General features: G+C 40.0%; 1 protein-coding gene across 5 annotated transcripts in view; it reads left to right on the top strand.

Annotated features, from left to right (window-relative positions):
• sntg1 (syntrophin, gamma 1) overlaps window positions 1–21,384 on the top strand; it is a 74,768-nt gene that overhangs the window by 41,290 nt on the left and 12,094 nt on the right. For all 5 annotated transcript variants that reach the window (XM_057857699.1, XM_057857698.1, XM_057857695.1 and 2 more), the window contains 5 exons: window positions 9,037–9,167; window positions 11,617–11,746; window positions 19,377–19,415; window positions 20,011–20,127; window positions 20,406–20,477. In XM_057857699.1, the coding sequence (XP_057713682.1) occupies window positions 9,037–9,167; window positions 11,617–11,746; window positions 19,377–19,415; window positions 20,011–20,127; window positions 20,406–20,477 (489 nt within the window). The remainder of the gene's footprint in view (window positions 1–9,036; window positions 9,168–11,616; window positions 11,747–19,376; window positions 19,416–20,010; window positions 20,128–20,405; window positions 20,478–21,384) is intronic.

Genomic DNA, 21,384 nt, shown 5'->3' with positions numbered 1-21,384 from the left:
AATATGCCATATTTTTCTATAAATTATATATATATTCTGTAAAATAAATTGTTGGAATGGAAAGACAAGACACAAGATGGATATATACATTCAACATACGGTACATAAGGACTGTAGTGGGCATTTCACTCTACTGTCATTTAAATCTGTCTATGCTGTCCTCACTCCGAAGCGTCTACTTTTTCCAAAGCTAGACAGCTAGTGAACGACGCCTTAATAATCAGACTTCTTCCTTTTTCATCTGATTTATTAATAAAATGGCCTCAAACCATTGTCCTCTTTAGACCGTCGTAAAACTACAAAGAAAAAGTACACAAGCATTGCATTAGTAACAACGTTAGCTTAGCACGCTGTACAGGTTCAGTAAACATAAACAAAAAGCGTCTCATACAAAGAATATAACATTTCGCTTACTAACATAATTTGTACATTCTTTACAACAACCACACTTACGGACAAATCTTGTCCAAGGATCATATAAGCACAACATTACAACGTAGGCGTCAGCCCGAGACGTCGTGCAGCCATATTGAACTGGCAAGAAAACAATAAACCATGTCGCAAAGCGACCACAAGAGTTCGCTGTTAGACAGCGCAAAAAGCCTTGCTGTAAAACTTACCAAAAGGCAGAATAGTGTCTGAGCGGGACATGTGCGGTAATTGCGTCAAATATTTTAACGTGATTAATTTTAAAAAATTAATTACCGCGCGTTAACGCGATAATTTTGACAGCCCTAATATATATGTGTATATATATATATATATGTAATAAGCTATAATAATAAGTAATAAGCTAAGCTGTAATTAACTCGATTAATAATTTTAATCGTTTGACAGCCCTAATACACACACACTCACCGGCCACTTTATTAGGTACACCTGTCCAACTGCTGGTTAACACTTAATTTCTAATCAGCCCATCACATGGCGGCAACTCAGTGCATTGTAAACATGGTTTAAGACAATCTTCTGCAGTTCAAACCGAGCATCAGTATGGGGAAGAAAGGTGATTTGAGTGACTTCGAACGTTGCATAGTTGTTGGTGCCAGAAGGTCTGGTCTGAGTATTTCAAAAACTGCTGATCTCCTGGGATTTTCATGCACAACCATCTCTAGGGTTTACAGAGAATAGTCCGAAAAAGAAATAATATCCAGTGAGCGGCAGTTCTGTGAGCGGAAATGCCTTGTTGATGCCAAAGGTCAGAGGAGAATGGCCAGACTGGTTTGAGCTGATAGAAAGGCAACAGTGACTCAAATAACCACCCGTTACAACCAAGGTAGGCAGAAGAGCCTCTCTGAACGCACAGTATGTCAAACTTTGAGGCAGATGGGCTACAGCAGCAGAAGACCACGCCGGGTGACACTCCTTTCAGCTAAGAAGAGGAAACTGAGGCTACAATTTCCACAAGCTCATCGAAATTGGACAATAGAAGACTGGAAAAACGTTGCCTGGTCTGATGAGTCTCGATTTCTGCTGAGACATTCGGATGGTAGGGTCAGAATTTGGCGTCAACAACATGAAACCTTGGATCCATCCTGCCTTGTATCAACGGTACAGGCTGGTGGTGGTTGTGTAATGGTGTGGGGAATATTTTCTTGGCAGTCTTTGGGACCCTTGGTACCAATTGAGCATCGTTGGAACACCACAGCCTACCTGAGTATTGTTGCTGACCATGTCCATCCCTTTATGACCACAATGTACCCAACTTCTGATGGCTACTTTCAGCAGGATAATGCGCCGTGTCATAAAGCTGGAATCATCTCATACTGGTTTCTTGAGCATGACAATGAGTTCACTGTACTCAAATGGCCTCCACAGTCACCAGATCTCAATCCAAGAGAGCATTTTTGGGATGTGGTGGAACGGGAGATTCGCATCATGGATGTGCAGCCGACAAATCTGCACCAATTGTGTGATGCTATCATGTCAATATGGACCAAACTCTCTGAGGAATGCTTCCAGCACCTTCTTGAATCTATGCCACGAAGAACTGAGGCAGTTCTGAAGGTAAAAGGGTGTTCAACCCGTTACTAGCATGGTGACCGGTGTGTTTGATAGAACAATATGTCTATATGCTGCCATAGCAGATTCATGATGCATTAAACCCCCGAACTATTTTTAATTTGTCCGTTTTACCCTGGGAAGCCCCGTTTACAGATGTCGTGCAACCGCTTTTGTTTCAACCTAGCCATAAAAAGAAGGTAAGTAATTATATTTTTATTTGAAAAGTCTGTAATTTTTAGCTTTGAATCATTAATTGATGATTAACTAAATAAAAACTATTCACTCACATACTTTAAACTTTTAATCAAATTATTTCACAATGAAAAAAATGGTGTCTGTAAATAAGTCACGGATATCTACCTCACACCTATCGCTATATTATATATATTTTTTTGTTACTGTCGCATTTTCCTCGTTATTTGAGATGATAAATAATTGATTCAAACAAAGAACAATTGAAAAAAACGCTTAAAAGGGTAAATATATGAAAAATAAAATCTCGACCACTCCTTGATGTCTGCGATTTCTGCATTGCGAGCCTTGTTATATTACCATATTTCACCCATAAAATTCCCCCAAAATCCAGTTGTGGCCATTCACAGCTGTGTCATTAAAAAAAAAAAGAGATTCGTGATAATATCTCGTTAAAATTGAGGCATCTTTAATTATGCTCTCTCATGCTCTCACCTCCAGTTAGGATTTTGCTGATAAAAAAAAAAGAAAAAATTAAATGCCCTCCTGTTCAAAATTTTTCTTCCCCCAGAAAATTGAGAATTTAAGCTTTCCAATGATGTATCAAACATGCATATAGGACCATTTTAAAATATGGTCAAATTGGGGGTCTCAGAGCGGAACTTCAAGTCACCTGGGTGTTTTCCGCCATATATAGAATTTTTTTTTTTTTAAATCGTCGTCTCGCCCACCCGGGCAGTATGGTCTCTCCTTTCAAACTCGGGTCCTCTACCATAGGCTTGGAAGCTTGAGGGTTCTGCGCAGGATCTTAGCTGTCCCTAGGATTGTGCTCTTCTGAACGGAGACGTCGGACATTGTTCCTGGTATCTGTTGGAGCCATGCACCCAGCTTGTGGGTTACTGCCCTTAGTGTCCCGATCACTTCTGGCACCACTGTTGCATCAACTCGCCACATTTTCTCCTACTCTTCCTTCTACCCTTTGATATTTTCCCAGCTTTTCGTGTTCTTTTTTCCTGATGTTGCTATCGCTCGGGATTGCTACATCTATCACTACTGCTGTCTTCTGATGTTTATCCACCACCAATATGTCAGGCTGGTTGGCCATCACCAGTTTATCTGTCTGTGTCTGGAAGTCCCACAGGATCTTGGCTCGGTTGTTCTCGACCACCTTTGGAGGTTTTGCCCATTTTGACTCTGGGGTCTCCAGTCCGTCCTCGGCACAGATGTTCCTGTACACCAGTGCTTCTCAATTATTTTCTGTTACGCCCCCCCCAAGGAAGACGTAAATGTTTCGCACCCCCCCAAACTCTGCCGCCACTGTAAATAGGCAAGGCAAGGCAAATTTATTTATATAGCACAATTCAACACAAGGCAATTCAAAGTGCTTTACATCACATGAAAACCATAAAAATCACATTTAAATCAACACAACGTAAAAACCAAGACAGAAGATCGCATTTAATCACAGAATAAAAATAAATAAATAAAAATAAAACAAAAATAGAAATAAAGCAAAAACTACTACTAATAATAATCATTGAAATCAGCGATGGAGATAAGCACAAGAGGAATAGAAGGAAATATATAGACAGTTATGGATATGCAGTGCTAAACAAAAGCGTTTTTAGCCCTGATTTAAATGAGCTAACGGTTTGAGCATACTTCAGACCTTCGGGTAACTTGTTCCAGAGGTGAGGAGCATAATAACTAAATGCTGCCTCACCCTGCTTGGTTCTTGTTCTTGGAACATGCAGAAGACCCGTTCCAGACGACCTTAAGGGTCTAGATGTCTCATAGGAATCTAACAAGTCAAGCATGTATTTTGGTCCAAGGCCATTAAGTGTTTTGTAGACGAGCAGTAGTATTTTATAGTCTATCCTTTGACTCACTGGAAGCCAGTGTAGCGATTTCAAAACCGGTGTAATGTGGTCCAGCTTCCTTGTATTTGTGAGGACTCTGGCTGCAGCATTCTGTACTAGCTGCAGCTTCCTGACTGATTTTTTATCAAGACCTGTAAATATACCGTTGCAGTAGTCCAATCTGCTGAAAACGAATGCATGCATAAGTTTTTCCATGTCTTGTTGAGTCAGAAGCCCCTTAATTCTGGTTATATTTTTTAGGTGGTAATAAGCGGATTTAGTGACGGACTTTAGATGGCTATCAAATTTTAGGTCTGAGTCAATAATTACGCCAAGGTTTCTGACTTGATTTGTAGCTGTAAGTGACATTGTGCTAAGTTGGCTGCTTATCTTTGACCTTTCCTTTTTTGGCCCAAAAATGATCACCTCTGTTTTCTCCACATTTAACTGGAGAAAATTCTGGCACATCCATTCATTGATTTGATGAATGCATTTACTCAGGGAGACTAAGGGACTATAATCATGTGGGGACACAGAAATGTACAGTTGTGTGTCATCTGCATAGGCGTGATAGGAGATGTCATACTGTTCCATTATCTGAGCTAACGGAAGCATATAGATGTTAAATAAGAGTGGTCCAAGAATTGACCCTTGAGGGACTCCACACGTGAATTTGGTTCGTTCTGACTGATAATTTCCGATTGACACAAAGAAATCCCTATCATGTAAATAGGATGTGAACCACTGAAGAATAGTGTCAGTAAGCCCTACCCACTGTTCCAATCTGCTGAGTAGTATGTTGTGATCAACCGTGTCAAATGCGGCGCTGAGATCCAATAGTAGCAGAACAGATGATTTGCCTGCATCGGTATTCCGACGAATATCATTTAGGACTTTGATAAGCACGGTCTCGGTGCTGTGTTGTGGCCGAAATCCAGACTGAAATGAGTCAAAAAGATTGTTTTGGATCATAAAAGTCTGGATCTGTTCAAACACAACCCTTTCGATAATTTTCCCCAGGAATGTCAGATTTGATATTGGCCTGTAATTACTAATGGTTGAGGCATCCAGATTAGGTTTTTTTAGGAGAGGTTTTATTACTGCAGTTTTTAAAGTCTGAGGAAACTCTCCTGTTTGGAGGGAAGTATTTATAATCTGAAGTATGTCTGGGGCTATGCAATGAAAAACAGTTTTGAAAAAGTTTGAAGGAAGGATGTCAAGGCAGCATGTTGTGGGCTTTAGTTTCGACACAATTTCTGTTAAAGTGGCATAGTCCAAGAGGCTAAACTGTCTAAGATTGACGTGGGGGACATGTTGGGAGGCATTTAGTGTAACATTTGTTAATCCGGAGTTGCACACAGTCTGTCTAATCATTAGTACTTTGTGTGTAAAAAATGCTGCGAAATTATTACAGGACACCTCAGATGCCAATTCCTGAGGTATTGATGCTTGTGGGTTTGTCAGTTTGTCAACAACAGAAAATAGTGTGCGAGTATTGTGGGTGTTTCTACTAATGATCTCTGAAAAATATGATTGTCTAGCATTTTTCAGTTCCTGGTTGTATTTGCGAAGACTCTCTTTGTAGATATCATAAAAAACTAGGAGTTTGTTTTTTCGCCATCTGCGTTCTGCTCGTCTACAAACTTGCTTTTGTTTTATAGCTAGTATGGCATTTCTCCAGGGTGACCTCTTCTTTCTTGACAAGGTTTTTGTCTTAATCGGGGCAATAGTGTCCATTACAGTCATCACACCGGAACTGAAACTATTTACAAGTTCTTCCACTGGAGCTATTGTAGGGGTTAATAATGAGGCATAGGCCTGTGTGAATAACGCACATGTGTTATCACTTATGTAACGCTTCCTAATAAACTCTGTTTCCCTTTTCAGAGGATGGACAGGGGTGGTCATTTTAAACATAATGCAGTAGTGATCAGACAGAGCAACATCATTCACTGTGACCTCAGAGATGTTAAGACCTTTGGATATTATTAAGTCCAGTATGTGCCCTCTGTTATGTGTTGGAACTGTGACATGCTGAGATAAACCAAATGTATCCAAAATATTTAAAAGCTCTCTAGCACATCCTTCTTCAGGATTATCAACATGAATGTTAAAGTCACCCACTAAAACAACACAATCAAAGTCCATGCACACGGAAGACAGTATTTTATAATATAAATAAATAGTATCATTTGTCTATAATATTACTATTATAAGTATGCCTCTGCCTCACATTGTATCCTTTTTTTTCTATTAGAGAAAATAACAGATCAACTTATTAAGTATAACTTTATTAACATTGTTTTGTTTGTAACAGAAAAGACTTAACGCGCATCAATTTGCCTAAATTTAAAAAAAAAAAAAAAAAAAAAAAAAGTCACATCCAAACTAAAAATACACTCAAGGTACATTTTTGACCATTTGATACTGAAAACTAAAATCAGTAAATAATAACAAATTCAAATTGATTAGAAACATTAACTCATGAGGACAATATGCCAAAAAATTTGACCGAAAAAACAAAACTGAATAGAAGAAGAAAAAAAAAAAGTCTTTGGACAGAAGGACAGTTTTTATTTTCGCTGCTCCCAGTATCACCTCCAGTTTGCAATGATGTGGGGTTGCACTGAGCATGCTAACAGTGCTCACTGGTTTACTGATATCACACTGACAAAGCGGGACGATTGTTGGCAATATTCGGCACGTTTTCGCTGAAAAACAACCAAGCGACTCATCAATGAGATTGGGGTCTAATGTCTTTAAGTGGCGTCTTAATTGATTTGGCTTCCGGCTGTCCGCTATAATCATTTTTGAACAGTAAACAGTGCTCTTTCCCCGTCCACCACTGTATTAAATGTTAAAGCCAAAAGGCAAACGGCCGGAAAAAAAGCGCATTCTCGGCGGCCGAGGGAGAACCGTAGGTGAGGGCGGTCGTCGTGACGATCCCAAGCCGAAAATGGCACTCCTCGGGCGGACACGTGAGAACCTGAGAAGACAGCGAATCGCTGCGTGAGAGTGGCCGGACAACAGCTTTCGAAAACGGCGCACAGCTCTCCAGCTCTTCATGAGTCTCTTCCGTGAATCCGTGTGCTCTTGCTTACTTCAAAAATACTGCGCGCACTTTGAAAATGAGAGCGCCACTGCCACCCACTGAGTGGATGTGCAAGTACACTTTATTCTAGTACGGCAAAAAAAAAAAAAAAAATGTTCCCCGAGGTCACACACGCCACCCCTGACATCGCTCTGCGCCCCCCTGGGGGTGCGCACCCCACTATTTGAGAAGTACTGCTGTACACTATGCCTGCTACCTGGTTATGTCGTTCCATGTATGCCTTGCCTGCCAGCATCTTACACCCTGCTGTGATGTGCTGGACTGTCTTAGGGGCCTCTTTGCATAGCCTGCACCTGGGGTCCTGTGTGGTGTGATAGACCCCGGCCTCTATTGATCTTGTGTTTAGGGCCTGTTCTTGTGCTGGCATGATCAGTGCCTCCGTGCTGTATTTCAGTCCAGCCTTTTCCAGCCACTGGTATGTTTCAATTTGTTGGTGGTACACACCATGCCCCTGCATGGTATATATATATACATAATAGTATATGTATATTACTGTATATACATATATAGCCCCTTTCACAAACATATCCCGGTGAATTCCTGGGTAAGGTGACGCGGGATTTACTCACGTCATTGCGTTCACGCATGGAGAGTTATCCCGGCAATAACCTGGACATTACGTCATTTTTGGCTGGCATCAGCTGTCACATTCTGTTCGTCAGATCGTGTTTTGTTACAGAGCCTGGTGTAGGAGCGTTCCCGACGTCGTAACTGCAGCCAGTTCAAGCTCATCAAAACTTGCTTGGAACCATTCGACACCTTGTACTCTCGAATATTTTGCATTTGCTAGCTTGTTTCTCTGCCGCCCTTGTTTTGAAATCCCCTACGTTGTGCGGTTATTTGAGTGTATTTGTTTTGTTGTCTTATCGGCTCTCTGCCTATCGATTAGGTTAGTATTATTGATCCTCATTGACCAACTGTAACGGACCCATTTTGTTATTCCCCCTTTTCTGCGATCGCATGTATTTTTGTTTGTATCAATAAACCCTTGAACGTATCCCTCTGTTGTTTTGTGCGTTGACATAAAACGTTGTTACCGCAGTTTCAAACCCCAACATCGGCTACAAAATAAACCACACATTTCCAAAGATGGACGATGGTCTCTCTTCATCGTCTCCATGATCCATTAGCAATTTATTTGGTTATGTTTTCAGTTCAATTAAGATATTTCCAGCTTGCTATGTTGATAATTGCGATTTTTGTTTACCGATTTTCGTCTCACTGCGAAGAAAGAGGAACTGACGATTGGCCCGCCATGATATTTATGCCATCAGTCATCGTGCTGTGACCCGGCAATTTAAAGCTTTCGTTCACGCACTCCGCTTCCCAGTAAAGTCCCAGACATCAAATGTCCTCGTAACCTCAGTGTCAGTCAACCTGGGAAATTGCTTTTACATACAAGGCCTGCCCATTTAAATCATGGGATTTAAACAGTGCTCAGGTAAGTGAAAGGGGCTTATATGTATACAGTATATATCGATGTATATACTGTAAAAAAAAACAAAAAAAAAACACTGTATATATATGATATAATATCTGCAAGTATTCATCGTCCTTCATTCATTCCTTATTTGTTGTGCTACAGCCAACCATCCATTGTCTACGCGATGCGAATATGAAGTATTTTGTACAATATGAGTGAGTCTAGGGAAAGGTCTCAGAATGTACTGTATATGCCAGGCACTGTTTAAACGAAGATAGAGTGCACTATGTATAACAAAGTCATAAAAAGACAACAGATAGGTCCAAGCGTTCCAAAATGATACAGACTAGGCCACCTGTGGGAATAATACAATATCATCATGGTATTTTGCCACAATAACATCTCAAAGGCTGCCAAATGATCTCCTGTGTTTTGATTTGGCGCAGGACACGCTGTCCTGCTCGTCGTGGCCCACTTCCCCGGGCCTCCGCTGGGAGAAAAGATGGGTGGATCTGCGCCTTCTACCGTTGCTGCACTCTCGCCTCTCCCAGCACGTGCCAGGCTCTGACGTGTGCAGGTGGGCCGGAGGACCTCCACTCTCGTTTGCTTAAACAGCGAGCTAATGTCACATCAGCCGTGACCATCTGCTTTAGGACGGACGTATTAAACACAAACCGTTTGATTTATGGAGCCATTAAGCTGTCCTTGGATACACTTCCATCAGTGCTACACTGCGGCAGGAATGTGCACTGACTCTTAATGGAGCTCACTTGTTTGTTTTATATAAATATATATTGAGCAAAGCATCAGCCATTCTGCAGGCATGGGTTAGATTTTAATTAACATGAAGAAAGAAGATCGCTCTCAGACATACAAGCTTTGGAGATGAGTTAAGGGAGATGATAGCGAGGCCTTAATTTGGTTATCTAACTACACCGACGGTTTTGTTAACATTTTTTTTCTCATGTAGCGAAGGCAGAGCATTAAAATTTGATGGTTCTTTTGACGATTTTGCTACAATTGACGGGGATGGACGTCCAATCTATTTGAACCATGAGGTGAAGGATTGCTGCCAACTCTCTCAGTTCAAATGGATGGGATGTCTATCTGTGTCAATGGTAACCAATGAGTTAAAGTGCGTACAGAAAAGAAACATCTTAAATAGCATTATTATGTGAATTAGAATCGTCTAATATTTTGAGACGATTCGACTATATACAACAATTTAGCAAAGCGCAGATGACGAGAAATTAGTCTTTTAATCTGCCGGTTAGCCATGCCTTTCATTATAGGGCTCTAGCGTCCCCAACAGGTGGATGACGTCAGCAGAGTAACGATTTCATCTGATTTAGTATGCAGCCCATTGAGGGGAATTATTCAGAACGAGGAAAACGCGACAAAGAGACCCGCTAAATGTCATTGTTTCAGTCTCTCTACTCCCAATATTTTTACAGGATATTCTTTTATCCAAGTATTTTTCCCCAACAGCTAAATAAATGGGCATAGTCATGACAAATAACAGTCTTGTGCTAAATGGAATATGAAATAATAAAAATGCATTTATTCATGACGACATTACAAAATTACTCCATAATGGTCAGAACTGTCGACTTCACCTTTACTGTCGCACCTCCCGAACGATATTTTATGCCTCCTAAGTCGGGCTTATGTCATTTCCCTTCCCCGGCTTCAGAAAGTTTTAAACAAACCAAAAGGCGTGACAGCTAGCCGACATGCTAACCCGAACCGAGTGATGTTTCAAAGTCTTCGAAGCGGAAAATCAGAAATAACTAGCCCGGATCATTTCACATGACAACTGAGTTGTCGATTGTCTTCGCCGATCGGCAACCCGCCCCGCGGCAAACAAGTTAGAGCTCGTCGTTCCCCAGCTGAGGGCAGAGGGCTCGTTTGCAGGGAAGCAGCTGGACATTGACCGCCGGACAAACCGGCCGACGTCGGAGGAGGGTGTAGCTGCCAAATGGTTAACACGAATATGGCAAAATAATGCTTTACTACACGGCAAAGTCGTAAACAGCGAGAGACTCAGTGGAGGAGGGCCGCTGCAGTTGTTATGCAGCTAACATAACAATATGTGTATAAGGAGAGCTTTTTACATGCCCATCCATGATCATCGTAAGTTTGTAGTGTTTACTTTGTAATCGCTGTATTTGCGGCTATTTTTAACATAAAGTTCCAATTTCTGATTGGTTGGAAAATTTGACAGAACACATGAAGAGGGCAATAAGCGAGTATAGTGCTCTCCCAGCGGGGGGATGTGCGACAAGCCGCCGGCCGTCGGCTGAGGGGACAAGGAGCATGTCAGCCACAAAATGCAAGCCACCTACTGTACATATTAAAATTATCGCATTATTTGACATAATACAAAACACAATGTTTGCTCACTTCCTCGTAAGTCCCATGGCCCCACAGTAGTAGGGCTTGTTTTGGCCAATATCCCCCGGAACCTTTTGAAACCCCAAAAAGGCTCACACGCCACTCCCTCATACAGCAAGATTTTTCTTCAGCCGTTTGGCTGGCGTGATGCAAAAAATAAACAAATTAATCCGCAAAATCAGCTGAAACCTTAGTCCTTCTCATACAACAGTACGGCTGTATAGTGAAGAGGACTCCTTCACGTTACACCGCCCTCTTCCTCAATGTAAGACCGAGGCCGAAAGACAGGATTAAAAAAATTGAATAAATATATCGATCGCTTTTCCACACATCCAAGTGGTCCATTTCGTTCAGGAGCATAAAATACCACGTGTATAATGAAAAAAACATGCTTTTTCGTGTCACGGGCACTTTAAGGCTTCCCCAAGAAAAATCGTGTGACAGACCCAATCCAAGAATTAAAAAAGAAAAAAAAAATCATCTTCTACATGATTTCTGCTGAATATTACACAATGTAGTTGGCACGAAAACGTCTGAAACGCTTTTGCCCCAAATTGACCAAAAAGTAGGCCAGTTGGGCGAACTGTACCAATTCCCTGTATCCCCCTCCATTTTTTTCTTTTTTTTTCTAGGAACAATGCTTTCCAAGTGGTTGCTGTGGACGGAGTGTGCAGTGGCGTGCTCCAATTCCCCTCGGACGAAGACCGTTTGGACTGGCTTCAGGCTGTCGGTGGCAACATCTCGGCCCTCACTAAGCACAACGTGAGCTTCCCGGTGTTTCTATCCTCTCCCCGATGGGACGCGCAATGGTGCAAATGTCAGTGTATAAAGTAGACACGAATTCATGTTCCAATAGCGACACAAATTTAAAAGTGTATTTGTTCACGTATCAACATGCCTTCCATCTACTTTACACTTGGGTCTGAGTAAAAGGGAGCTTGTTACGCTGCAGCACTGGAAACAAAAACTAGTGAGACGTGTGATTATTGTGTGTCAAAGTGTTTGTGTGTGTGTTTCGTCCAGGGGGTAAAAAAATAGAACCTAGCTTAATTGGAGTGGATGTGGAACTAACAGATGACTCACAAAGCAATTGAACGCTCGTGTGGCCTTTCGTAGAAAAAAGGTGCACAGCCAGTGGAGTGTACATGCGCACGGATAACACACTCCTGTAATAGAGTCCATTACAGGTGTACAGCATTTTGTACACACGCTGTAGCCCTTTGAATTTAAAGAGGTAAGAACAGCAGGAGGCTGTGTTGTGGTACGTCACAGTCATTGCCATGACAACAAGAGATTTGGCCTCTCGCAGTCATTGATTTTTGTACTTTAACCGTGTTGATTTTCAGTCATATCTGACTACTAGGGTAGGTTTGTTCTCGATCAAAGGAAGGACATGATTGATTGTGAATTACATTATTGATTCTGACTGGTATCTCTTATCCAAGCTACTTTGGTTCCAGATTAGAGGATCAATTGTTTTGCATCGACTTTGTTTATTTTTGAAAGCGTTATAAAGGTTGACGAGACAGGGATAAAATGGAAATGATGTGCAGCAAAATGAGTAAATAGGTTTCATGCCTTCACCCACCCCAGTTATTTCAGTTTATGTTGTGGTTTTGAAAATGTGGTAGGTTATTAATACAACAGCAAGTGTTGCCATTGGGAAATAGCATAGTCAAATTCAAGACAATTTTTGTACTTTGACCGAGTCGTGGATAATTTTATAGGCTGAAGGCTTGTCAAGTTGCCACTTAAGTTGTTATTGTTGTTTTTTTTTATTCTTCTTGTGCACACTAACTTTTGATATGCTCGTTCGCTACCACAAGTGAGCCAATCATCTTAAAAACTTGGGAGCTCTATACACAGTGGTACCCAACCTTTCTTGCACCACGGACCGTTGTGATGTGGGCCTTTTTTTCACGGTCCGGCAATGTGTGGCAGAAAAATACAGTAAATCTAAAATAACAGGATAGGGCGGAAAACGAACGTTAAGTGCAGGCCCAAGTCATATGCCATTATTGAAGACAAGTGCACACAGCTTTAAAAAAAAAAAAAAAAAAGAAGCTACAGCCAATTGATTTCTATGATGACATCCTGTACAGTTTTATTATTAAATCTATTGACTAATCCGAGCAAAACAACCGGAAGTACCCCGTCCGCCATTGCTGAGGTGTACCGCCCACAGCATACAGCCAGCAGCAAGCAGCTAACATTACTGTTTGCATTAACTAAAGCTGGGCTGCAACTGAGGTGTGTAAACACCCCAGTAATAGGAATCACCACTAGAGGGCAAAATCCACATATCTCTACCCGGACTAGTCAAAAGTATAGGCAAGCTGATTGGTGTGTCAAGAGGCACAGGCCAGAATGCAGTTGGACGGCCCTGATTATAAGACGTCACCCTCTTTTTCAAGACTCAAGTTTGAAAAAAGACTTTTTGAACACCAAGTTAATTTTTACACAGAAAATAATTACAGTACATCTGAAACAAATGATTATAACATTATATTTGAGAGAAAAAGCATGTTATTTTGCCTCATTTAAATCTTAATATCTGAACATTTAAATATGTAAACTAAAGTGCAATCACATTCGTAAATGAATGGCTTCTGGTTTTTGAAATGTAAATAAACCAATTTATTGTGATTAAACAACAAAATTGCAATGACTGCATTTACCATTAAAGTGAGGTCTAACTGTAACTGTAGTCTTGAAACAAACCTGAATAAGGAAAAACATTGTAATAAAATAATGCAAACTGGTTAAACTTGAGAGTAGCTGAGGTCTGTCCTGACAGAACATTACTCAAGTTCAGCATTCACTTCAATGATATCTAGCGTCGTGAATGAGATAATGTCTAGACTCCGGATATAAGACGACTCCCACTTTTTTGGTCTTATTTCAATGCAAAAAACACCATCCTATATTTGGGCCAATACGCTATTTATGTGCGGCCCCGGTAGAATACACGCCACGGACCGGTACCGGTCCCAGGCCCGGTGGTTGGGGACCACTGCTCTAAGGCACGAATGCCAGCATCCATCGATCCTTGGAACCCAATTTTTTTTTATTTTTTAGTTTTTTTTTTGTAAAGACTGATTAATTAATTTGCGGATTTATCTTTGCTATAGGCTATAAGCCTGTTTAGGGCACACGTGCTCTTTTTTTTCTTTTTTCTTTTTTTTTTTTTACAGCCTTTAGCCTCTTTTGTACAATAGCACACTCGTGCTTGTTAACTAACTGGTTGCCAATAAAGGCAATCAACATCCAATCTTCATAAAATGGGAGGGCTGGCAGTAAATAATCATTTTTCAGTGCCATTGAATGATCACTGCCAGCCCCTTCCAGTTCAAGTGGATTGGATGTCTATGGCCGTCAATGGCAGCCAAGAAGATGATCAGGTTAATGGTACCAACCAAGCTTAGTAAATATGCCCAATCTGTTCTGAAATTGGGGGCTTACCCTGTGCTCGGGCTTTTTGCAGGTTCCTGCCACTTCCTCCCACATTCCAAAAACAGACTGTTCGTGTTAAATTCAATGGAGAATCGAAATATTTCATGGGCGTGAATATGACTATAAATTGTTGTCTATAATTGCCATTCGATTGGATGCTAACCAGAAATAAATGTGCTGAGATGAAATGGCACTTTTTTTTATCTTGAAATCAGGATATAGTCATCATGGGGGAAACCGCATGGTGCGGGTATTCAAGATGTTCCCATTTCCCAATCACAATGTTTGACTGATGTTAAAATAACAGCAAATTATGTTTTTGCTCTGTGTGAAATTTATTTTTACATTCACAATGTGAAAGGATTTTAGATTATAGAGGTCTTTTGGCAAATGCACCTGCATGAAAATTAAAACATCACACAGGCGAAACGTTTGTACTGGTGTATAGGTGACGTCACAGTGTCAATTAAAGGGTGTGAATATGAGCAGTAGAGAAGCGTGTGGGTGTTCCTGTGCCACAAAGAGAGCAATTTGTATGAGGGGGAACATTAAATACGTGTGGGAGCAGATAATAACTGCCTAAGAAGGCCATTGAATGAAATACGCACATAACTGATGCTTTTATGGGAGCGAAATATGCCATTGTGGAGCCAAAATGATGTGAAATAACACTTGGAACTGACATGTTAGCACCTTTAAAGGTGACAAGACATTAGTATCCGCTTGGGATTTCCTTGTTTTTACACTGGAAAAAATGTCACTTCAAAAAGGAGTAAAACATTTTTTAAACAAGTTACATATTGCTTATAACCAGTGTTGTCACAGATTACTTGAAAAATTAATTTATTTACTGATTACTGATTACGCCTTTAAAAAGTAATCTAGTTACTTTACTGATTACTTCATTATCAAAGTAACTAAGTTACTTTAAAAGTACTCTATCAGTTACTTTTTACCAATTTTTCTCACTTTGCCGCTTCAACATAAGAATGACAACAGAAAAATGTCATCACATAATTGACTTTCCGATAATTGAATTTTAAGGAAAATATCAGAATTTTTCACATAAGCACCTTTGACTCGCGCTAGTTTAGCCACTCCGGAGCCCTGAAACTGACAAATAACTGCCAAACTGCATGGAATTTGTTTAAATTAACTCCACTGACTAATTAAACCCCGCTAACTCAAAGATTAAGCCTAATGTCAAAAGTTCAGAATTTCGGTTTATGGTTAACAGCGTAGCAGTGCCAATGTAAAACAATGCAAACTGACTGCCCAATAATCAACAACACACAAGTGGATTGTACAGTGCAATAAACACAAAAGTGGGGGTAGGCGCGGATGCGTGCGCACAACCCGGAAGTACGCCGTACACACATGCGGTCACAAAACGTGGCGGCAACTATACACTTTACACTCAATCGGACTTACAACACATCCCAATGATGCGAAACGAACACATCACCTCACGGCATAAATGTGCAACACGCATATGATGTAAAGCAAGATTGCCAACTTGGAGCGATGACTGCCTGTCGTTGCAACAGCAAAGTTATGAAACGGCCGCGTATGTAGGGGCTCCAACCTTTTGCTGATACCCTCCAGAAAGAAGTTAAAATATTAATCTTAATTAATGGATATCCACAATTCAACATTCCCTCACACGTCTCAACACTCGCCTCGAATGTCCACCCGCCTGGCCCACGCCTTTCTAAGTCCCACAACACGTGCAACTCGAGACCAAAACAGGAAGTAGCTGAGCAGTTGTCATGGAAACACGTACCGGGAACCTTTTATTTTGATATTTTCTATTCATAATACTCTTAGTACATGACTGCAATATTCTTCATTCTACGTACATTATGAAGCAATGACAAAATGGTAATGCACAGACACTGAGGAAACTAACTTTAATCAGATTACTGGTGTAGAAAAATAAACGCGTTAGATTACTCGTTACTTAAAGAAAGTAATTAGATCACTGACAACACTGTTTATAACAAGTAAAAAAAAATCTGCCAATGGAACAAGTAAAATTGTCTCAAAGTAAGCCTTTATTATTTCACTGAAATACTTTTTAAGGAATTGTATCTTTATTTAACTGTGATGAGATATTTCTTAAAAGAAACAAGACACATTCTTGGTAAGACTGAGCATAGACTTTATAATATATTGACATGACACCCGATCCATAGGGGGTCCTATTTTCAAAAACTTTAATTTCAAATACTTCAAAACCAAAGCTGCTACCGACCTAAAACCAAAACAGGCACCTACCTTAGCCATATATGAGTCTCCATGAGCAGCAGCATAAAAAAAATTCAAAGTTGTTCCCTTATGAAATCCCGATTATTTTTATATAAGTATAACAAAACTTAAAATGGCTATAAAATTCTCAGATTTCACACTAGATGCACAAAAATCACCAAATGCAGAGATAATCACCTATATTTTCAGGAACAATAGCAATGTTTAACATATCATATAAGTTTTTGCCCAAAAAAGCAACTTATTTTTTTTTTAATGTACTCTTTCAAAAGCTAATAAATCACTCCATTTTCAAATCAGTAACTTAATACTTGATGAAAACATGCAGAATCAATCATAAATAATTTATAAATAGGATATTAATAAGTTCTGTATACAATCTAAATGTATTATAGGATAGAAGAGCCCTTTATTGTCATTATACAGTTGTAAAATGAAAAGCATCTCCCTTTACAGTGCAAGATAAATTATAAAAATAAAATATAAAAAATAAACATAAATATAAAATGCGTATGAGATAGTCCTATAATTCAGGCAGTGCAAATAATCGATGCGGTATTACCAGGATGTGAGTCTCGTCTTTCAACAATCACTTAGCCTTTTTCTATGCCTTTCGTATTCTGGTTAGCTTCCTTGACTTGTTCCTTGCCGTCTCCTTTCTGCCCTCCTCGACTCTGCTTCTTTTCCTGCCAGCCAGCCACTCCAAGGCCTGGTTCTTCCTTGCTTCTAAAGTCATGTACTTGGAGAAGCTCGCACCCAAACAGTTGAAGAGGAACCACCAGGAAGTTCAGCAGGTGATCTTGTGCTTCCTGCACATTAGCAAGTCCCGCAGTGACACTCGGAATTACGCCATGTGGCCGCTTGAGGACCACCCAGCCCGTCTCTAGCTCTCCCTTGTCTTCTGGAACATCTCCAGGATGTCGGCCCTGTGTTCTTCCTTGCCCGTGGTCATGGGGAGGAGCCTCATCTTGGCGACCGTGTTGAGGTTGACGGCCGCCATGATAAGCGTGACGCTCTGCTATTCGATCGAAGGCCGCGCCAGCACCTTCTGGGTCAACTTTTAGCTGACCTTGACAGACTTGTAGTTTTCACACCTGGCCAGCACCTTCCGGCTAGAGAATCGGGCCATCTTCATCCTCTCAGGCGCCGAAAAAACATGTCTCGTTCAGAAAGATAGATGTTTTGATTCATCTTTTTTTATAAAGTGAAGTTTTATAAACTTCTTCCCCATGGTGTTTCACTGAAAGTTATTAGATTAAAATGTTACATAAAATAAAACACAATACAAAAACACAACCAAAAAAAACAATTTTTTTAGATATTGATGTAAAACAGTCTTGATTCTTGGTTAAAAGCAAAAAAAGTGCAGGTAGCATTTATTTTGCGTAAATATTGTGAACTATGAAGCTAGTAAGTTAGGAAAATTAGACCACGCCATGTGTACACAAAGAGCTTTTTCAGTTGAAAATTCTTGTGAATAAATGCTTAAATCACTGAATTCTTTATAGATATGGACGTAAAACCGTCCCAAATATTGGTTAAAAGCAAAAAAAAAAAAAAAAAACGTGCAGGTAGCATCTATTTTACGTGAATATTGCGAACAATGAGGCTAGTTAGTTACCAAAATTAGCCACCTCCATGTGTGAACAAAGAAGAAAATTCTTGTGAATAAATGCTTAAATCGCTGAATTCTTTATAGATATGGGCGTAAAACAGTCTCGAATCTTGGTTGAAAAGCAAAAAAAATGTGCAGATAGCATTTATTTTGCGCAAATATTGCGAACAATGAGGCTAGTCAGTTCCGAAAATTAGCCCACGCCATGTGTACGCAAGGAGCTTTTTCCGTTGAAAATTTGTGTCAATAAATGCTTAAATCATTGAATTCTTTATAGATATGGACATAAAACAGTCTAAAATCTTGGTTGAAAGCAAGAAAAAAAAAAATAAATAAAAAAAAAAATAAAAAAAAAAAACGTGCAGGTAGCATCTATTTTGCATAAATATTGCGAACAATGAGGCTAGTCCGTTACGAAAATTTGCCGCCTCCATGTGTAAACAAAGAAGAAAAATCTCGTGTATAAATGCTTAAATCACTGGTATGTAAAACAGTCTCGATTCTTGGTTTAAAGCAAAAAAACGTGCAGTTGGCAGTTATTTTAAGTAAATATTGCGAAGTATAATGCCAATGCTGTAGCCCCTACGTTTCAAAATGCATGCATGGTACGAAAAATATAATTATTACCTTGACTCCTCGAACAAATCACTCCTAAGACAATCCTTCCTGTTTGTATGCGGTACAGCTTTCGTACTTTTTCAAAAATTCAGGCTCAATTCCGGCTTGGGCTGCAGCGTGTGCTGTCTTTGACTGACTATTACTAAATGAAGCCGAGCCCCCTACGGGAAGGCGTGACGCAGAGAATGACGGCGAGTCAGTCAATGGACTGATATGTATACACTTTACAAGGAAATAAGGCTGGACAATTGTTTTTTTGTTGTTGTTGGTAGATTTCAGAATACACTATTAATGATGCGGAACATTGCTGGTTCATTAAATGCAAAAATTTGTACAACAGTCCACTAAATTGCTTGAGCCCAGTGCATTTGTTATAAATTATAAATTGCCACAAATAGATCAGTTGACTCTCTTATGATAAGTATCTCTTGCCCACAGGTAAAGAAGATCAACCGGAATTTTCCAGTCAACCAGCAGGTAAAAAGTGAGATTTTGTGAAAGCATTTCATATAAATTATTTCAAAATATAAGCAGGTCAGCCAGTCAGAGAAAGGACATGCTTCAGTGGCGTCAAGGCCGTTGCAATGCGAGCTAAATGTTTGCATCATAACCCAGGGAGGGAAAAAAATAAAAAAAAACAACTTAATTGCCTTCAGTCAGTCGGTCTGCTGTGTCGTCTGCTTTTGCTAAAATGGATTTACATAACATAAGGAATCTGTCAGCTTTCAAACAGACTGCTGCTGCAAACATGTTGGCTTGACGGCCACACCGAATCACTTGGTGTCATCAAATCGTATTTTTGTAACATTTCTCCTTGTCACTTCTGTCTTTTCAACATCCCCCGTGCCCTCACCAACCTCCCTGCTTATCTGTCGGTAGCTGTTACAGTCCTGATGAGCTTTTTCATTCCTATATCATTTGAATTTCGAGTCAACGCCTGAAAATGTGGTTTTAAGACATACATATTTTGTTTCAAAATTATATATTCTGTGAAAATTTTTAAACAGGTGTGATTTCTCTCACCTCCCACCAACGCAAAAATTAAAATATTCTTTTATATCCTATGGCACAGATCATCTACATGGGCTGGGCCGACGAGAAGGAGCAGGACTCCGTCCAGGATCGAATGTACTCGCCAAAGTTCCTTGCGTTGAGGGGTTCCTCTCTTTTCAAGTTTTCTGCTCCTCCAGTATGATTTTTATATTATTTATATTTTGTGTGTGCTGTTAAAGAGGAAGCTCCTCATCATTTTGTGTAAAGCGATAATGACAAGTGCTGTAATGGAGATGTGGGAAAGATTGATGTAAATGGAATATGTTAATGTAAGTGGATGGCAGATAGCGAAGGAGGTCTTGTGCAGGGATGGCTTACTATTTAACCCTTGACATGATTTTGAAAGCTTTCGGGTGTCAGAGTACTCCAATAACAGTCATTTACTTTCCTTATTAATTTGTCTATCGTTTGTAGGTGACAACATGGGACTGGACCAGAGCTGAGAAAAGCTTTACCGTCTATGAAATCATGTGCAAGATTTTAAAGGTAGGCAACCCTTTGATATCACAGCAAATAGAAAATTACTGTCCACTTAACCCTGTATAGGGCACTCATTTAACTCAATGAAAGATGAGCATTTACAGCCAGTGCTCCCCATTTAAATTAATGGAATGTCCATCATTGTCAATGACAGGCAACAAGTTACAGACTATAAAACTATAAATTGAAAATATTTATATATAAAATATTCATTTATATATTTATTTTAAATCACCTTCAGAGGGTTTAGATTTGAATTAACATTCACACATAGCGTTACCCGGGAAATTTTGACTTTTGACCAGGTTACAAGACTGCAAATGCTGGACAAATTTCCGGGAAAATTTCTGTGTCAACCAAGCCAGGAAACTGCGTTCAGACAAGAGCGTGGCCCGTGTTAATATAGGAACATTATGGTGTTTCCTCGTATGTGTGAGTCAGGTCAGGACCCAGATAGCAAAGTATAACTGGAGCAGACATAGGCCAGATGTACTGAAAATTTCGTAAAACGGATCCGCCCCAGTGCCTTTTTGAACAATGGCCCAAACTCAGTAGGGAGTCACTTGTCGGATCAGCAACCAGTTTTGTGTCAGAACTGGTCCAAAGTAGCAGACACTACATTAATGTATGGCCCGGATATGGCACACGATATGACACGCCAGATTTGTATCAAAACCGTGTTCAGTACTAAATTTGGGGTCCATTTTGTTCAATGTATCATACTGTAATTCACAGTATGTAGTAGTACACATTCTGTGTTCACAGCAGCATTCGATACAGTTGACCATACAGTCCTCGTATCTCGTTTAGAACATGTCATAGGTATCCGTGGTAACGCTCCAAAATAGGTTTAAATCGTACCTACAACATAGAACATTCTCGGTAATGATTGGGGAATTTTGCTCCTCACAAA

Source organism: Corythoichthys intestinalis, chromosome 14, assembly GCF_030265065.1.
Source record: "Corythoichthys intestinalis isolate RoL2023-P3 chromosome 14, ASM3026506v1, whole genome shotgun sequence".
Lineage (NCBI taxonomy): Eukaryota > Metazoa > Chordata > Actinopteri > Syngnathiformes > Syngnathidae > Corythoichthys > Corythoichthys intestinalis.
This window is presented reverse-complemented; position numbering and strand designations above follow the sequence as displayed.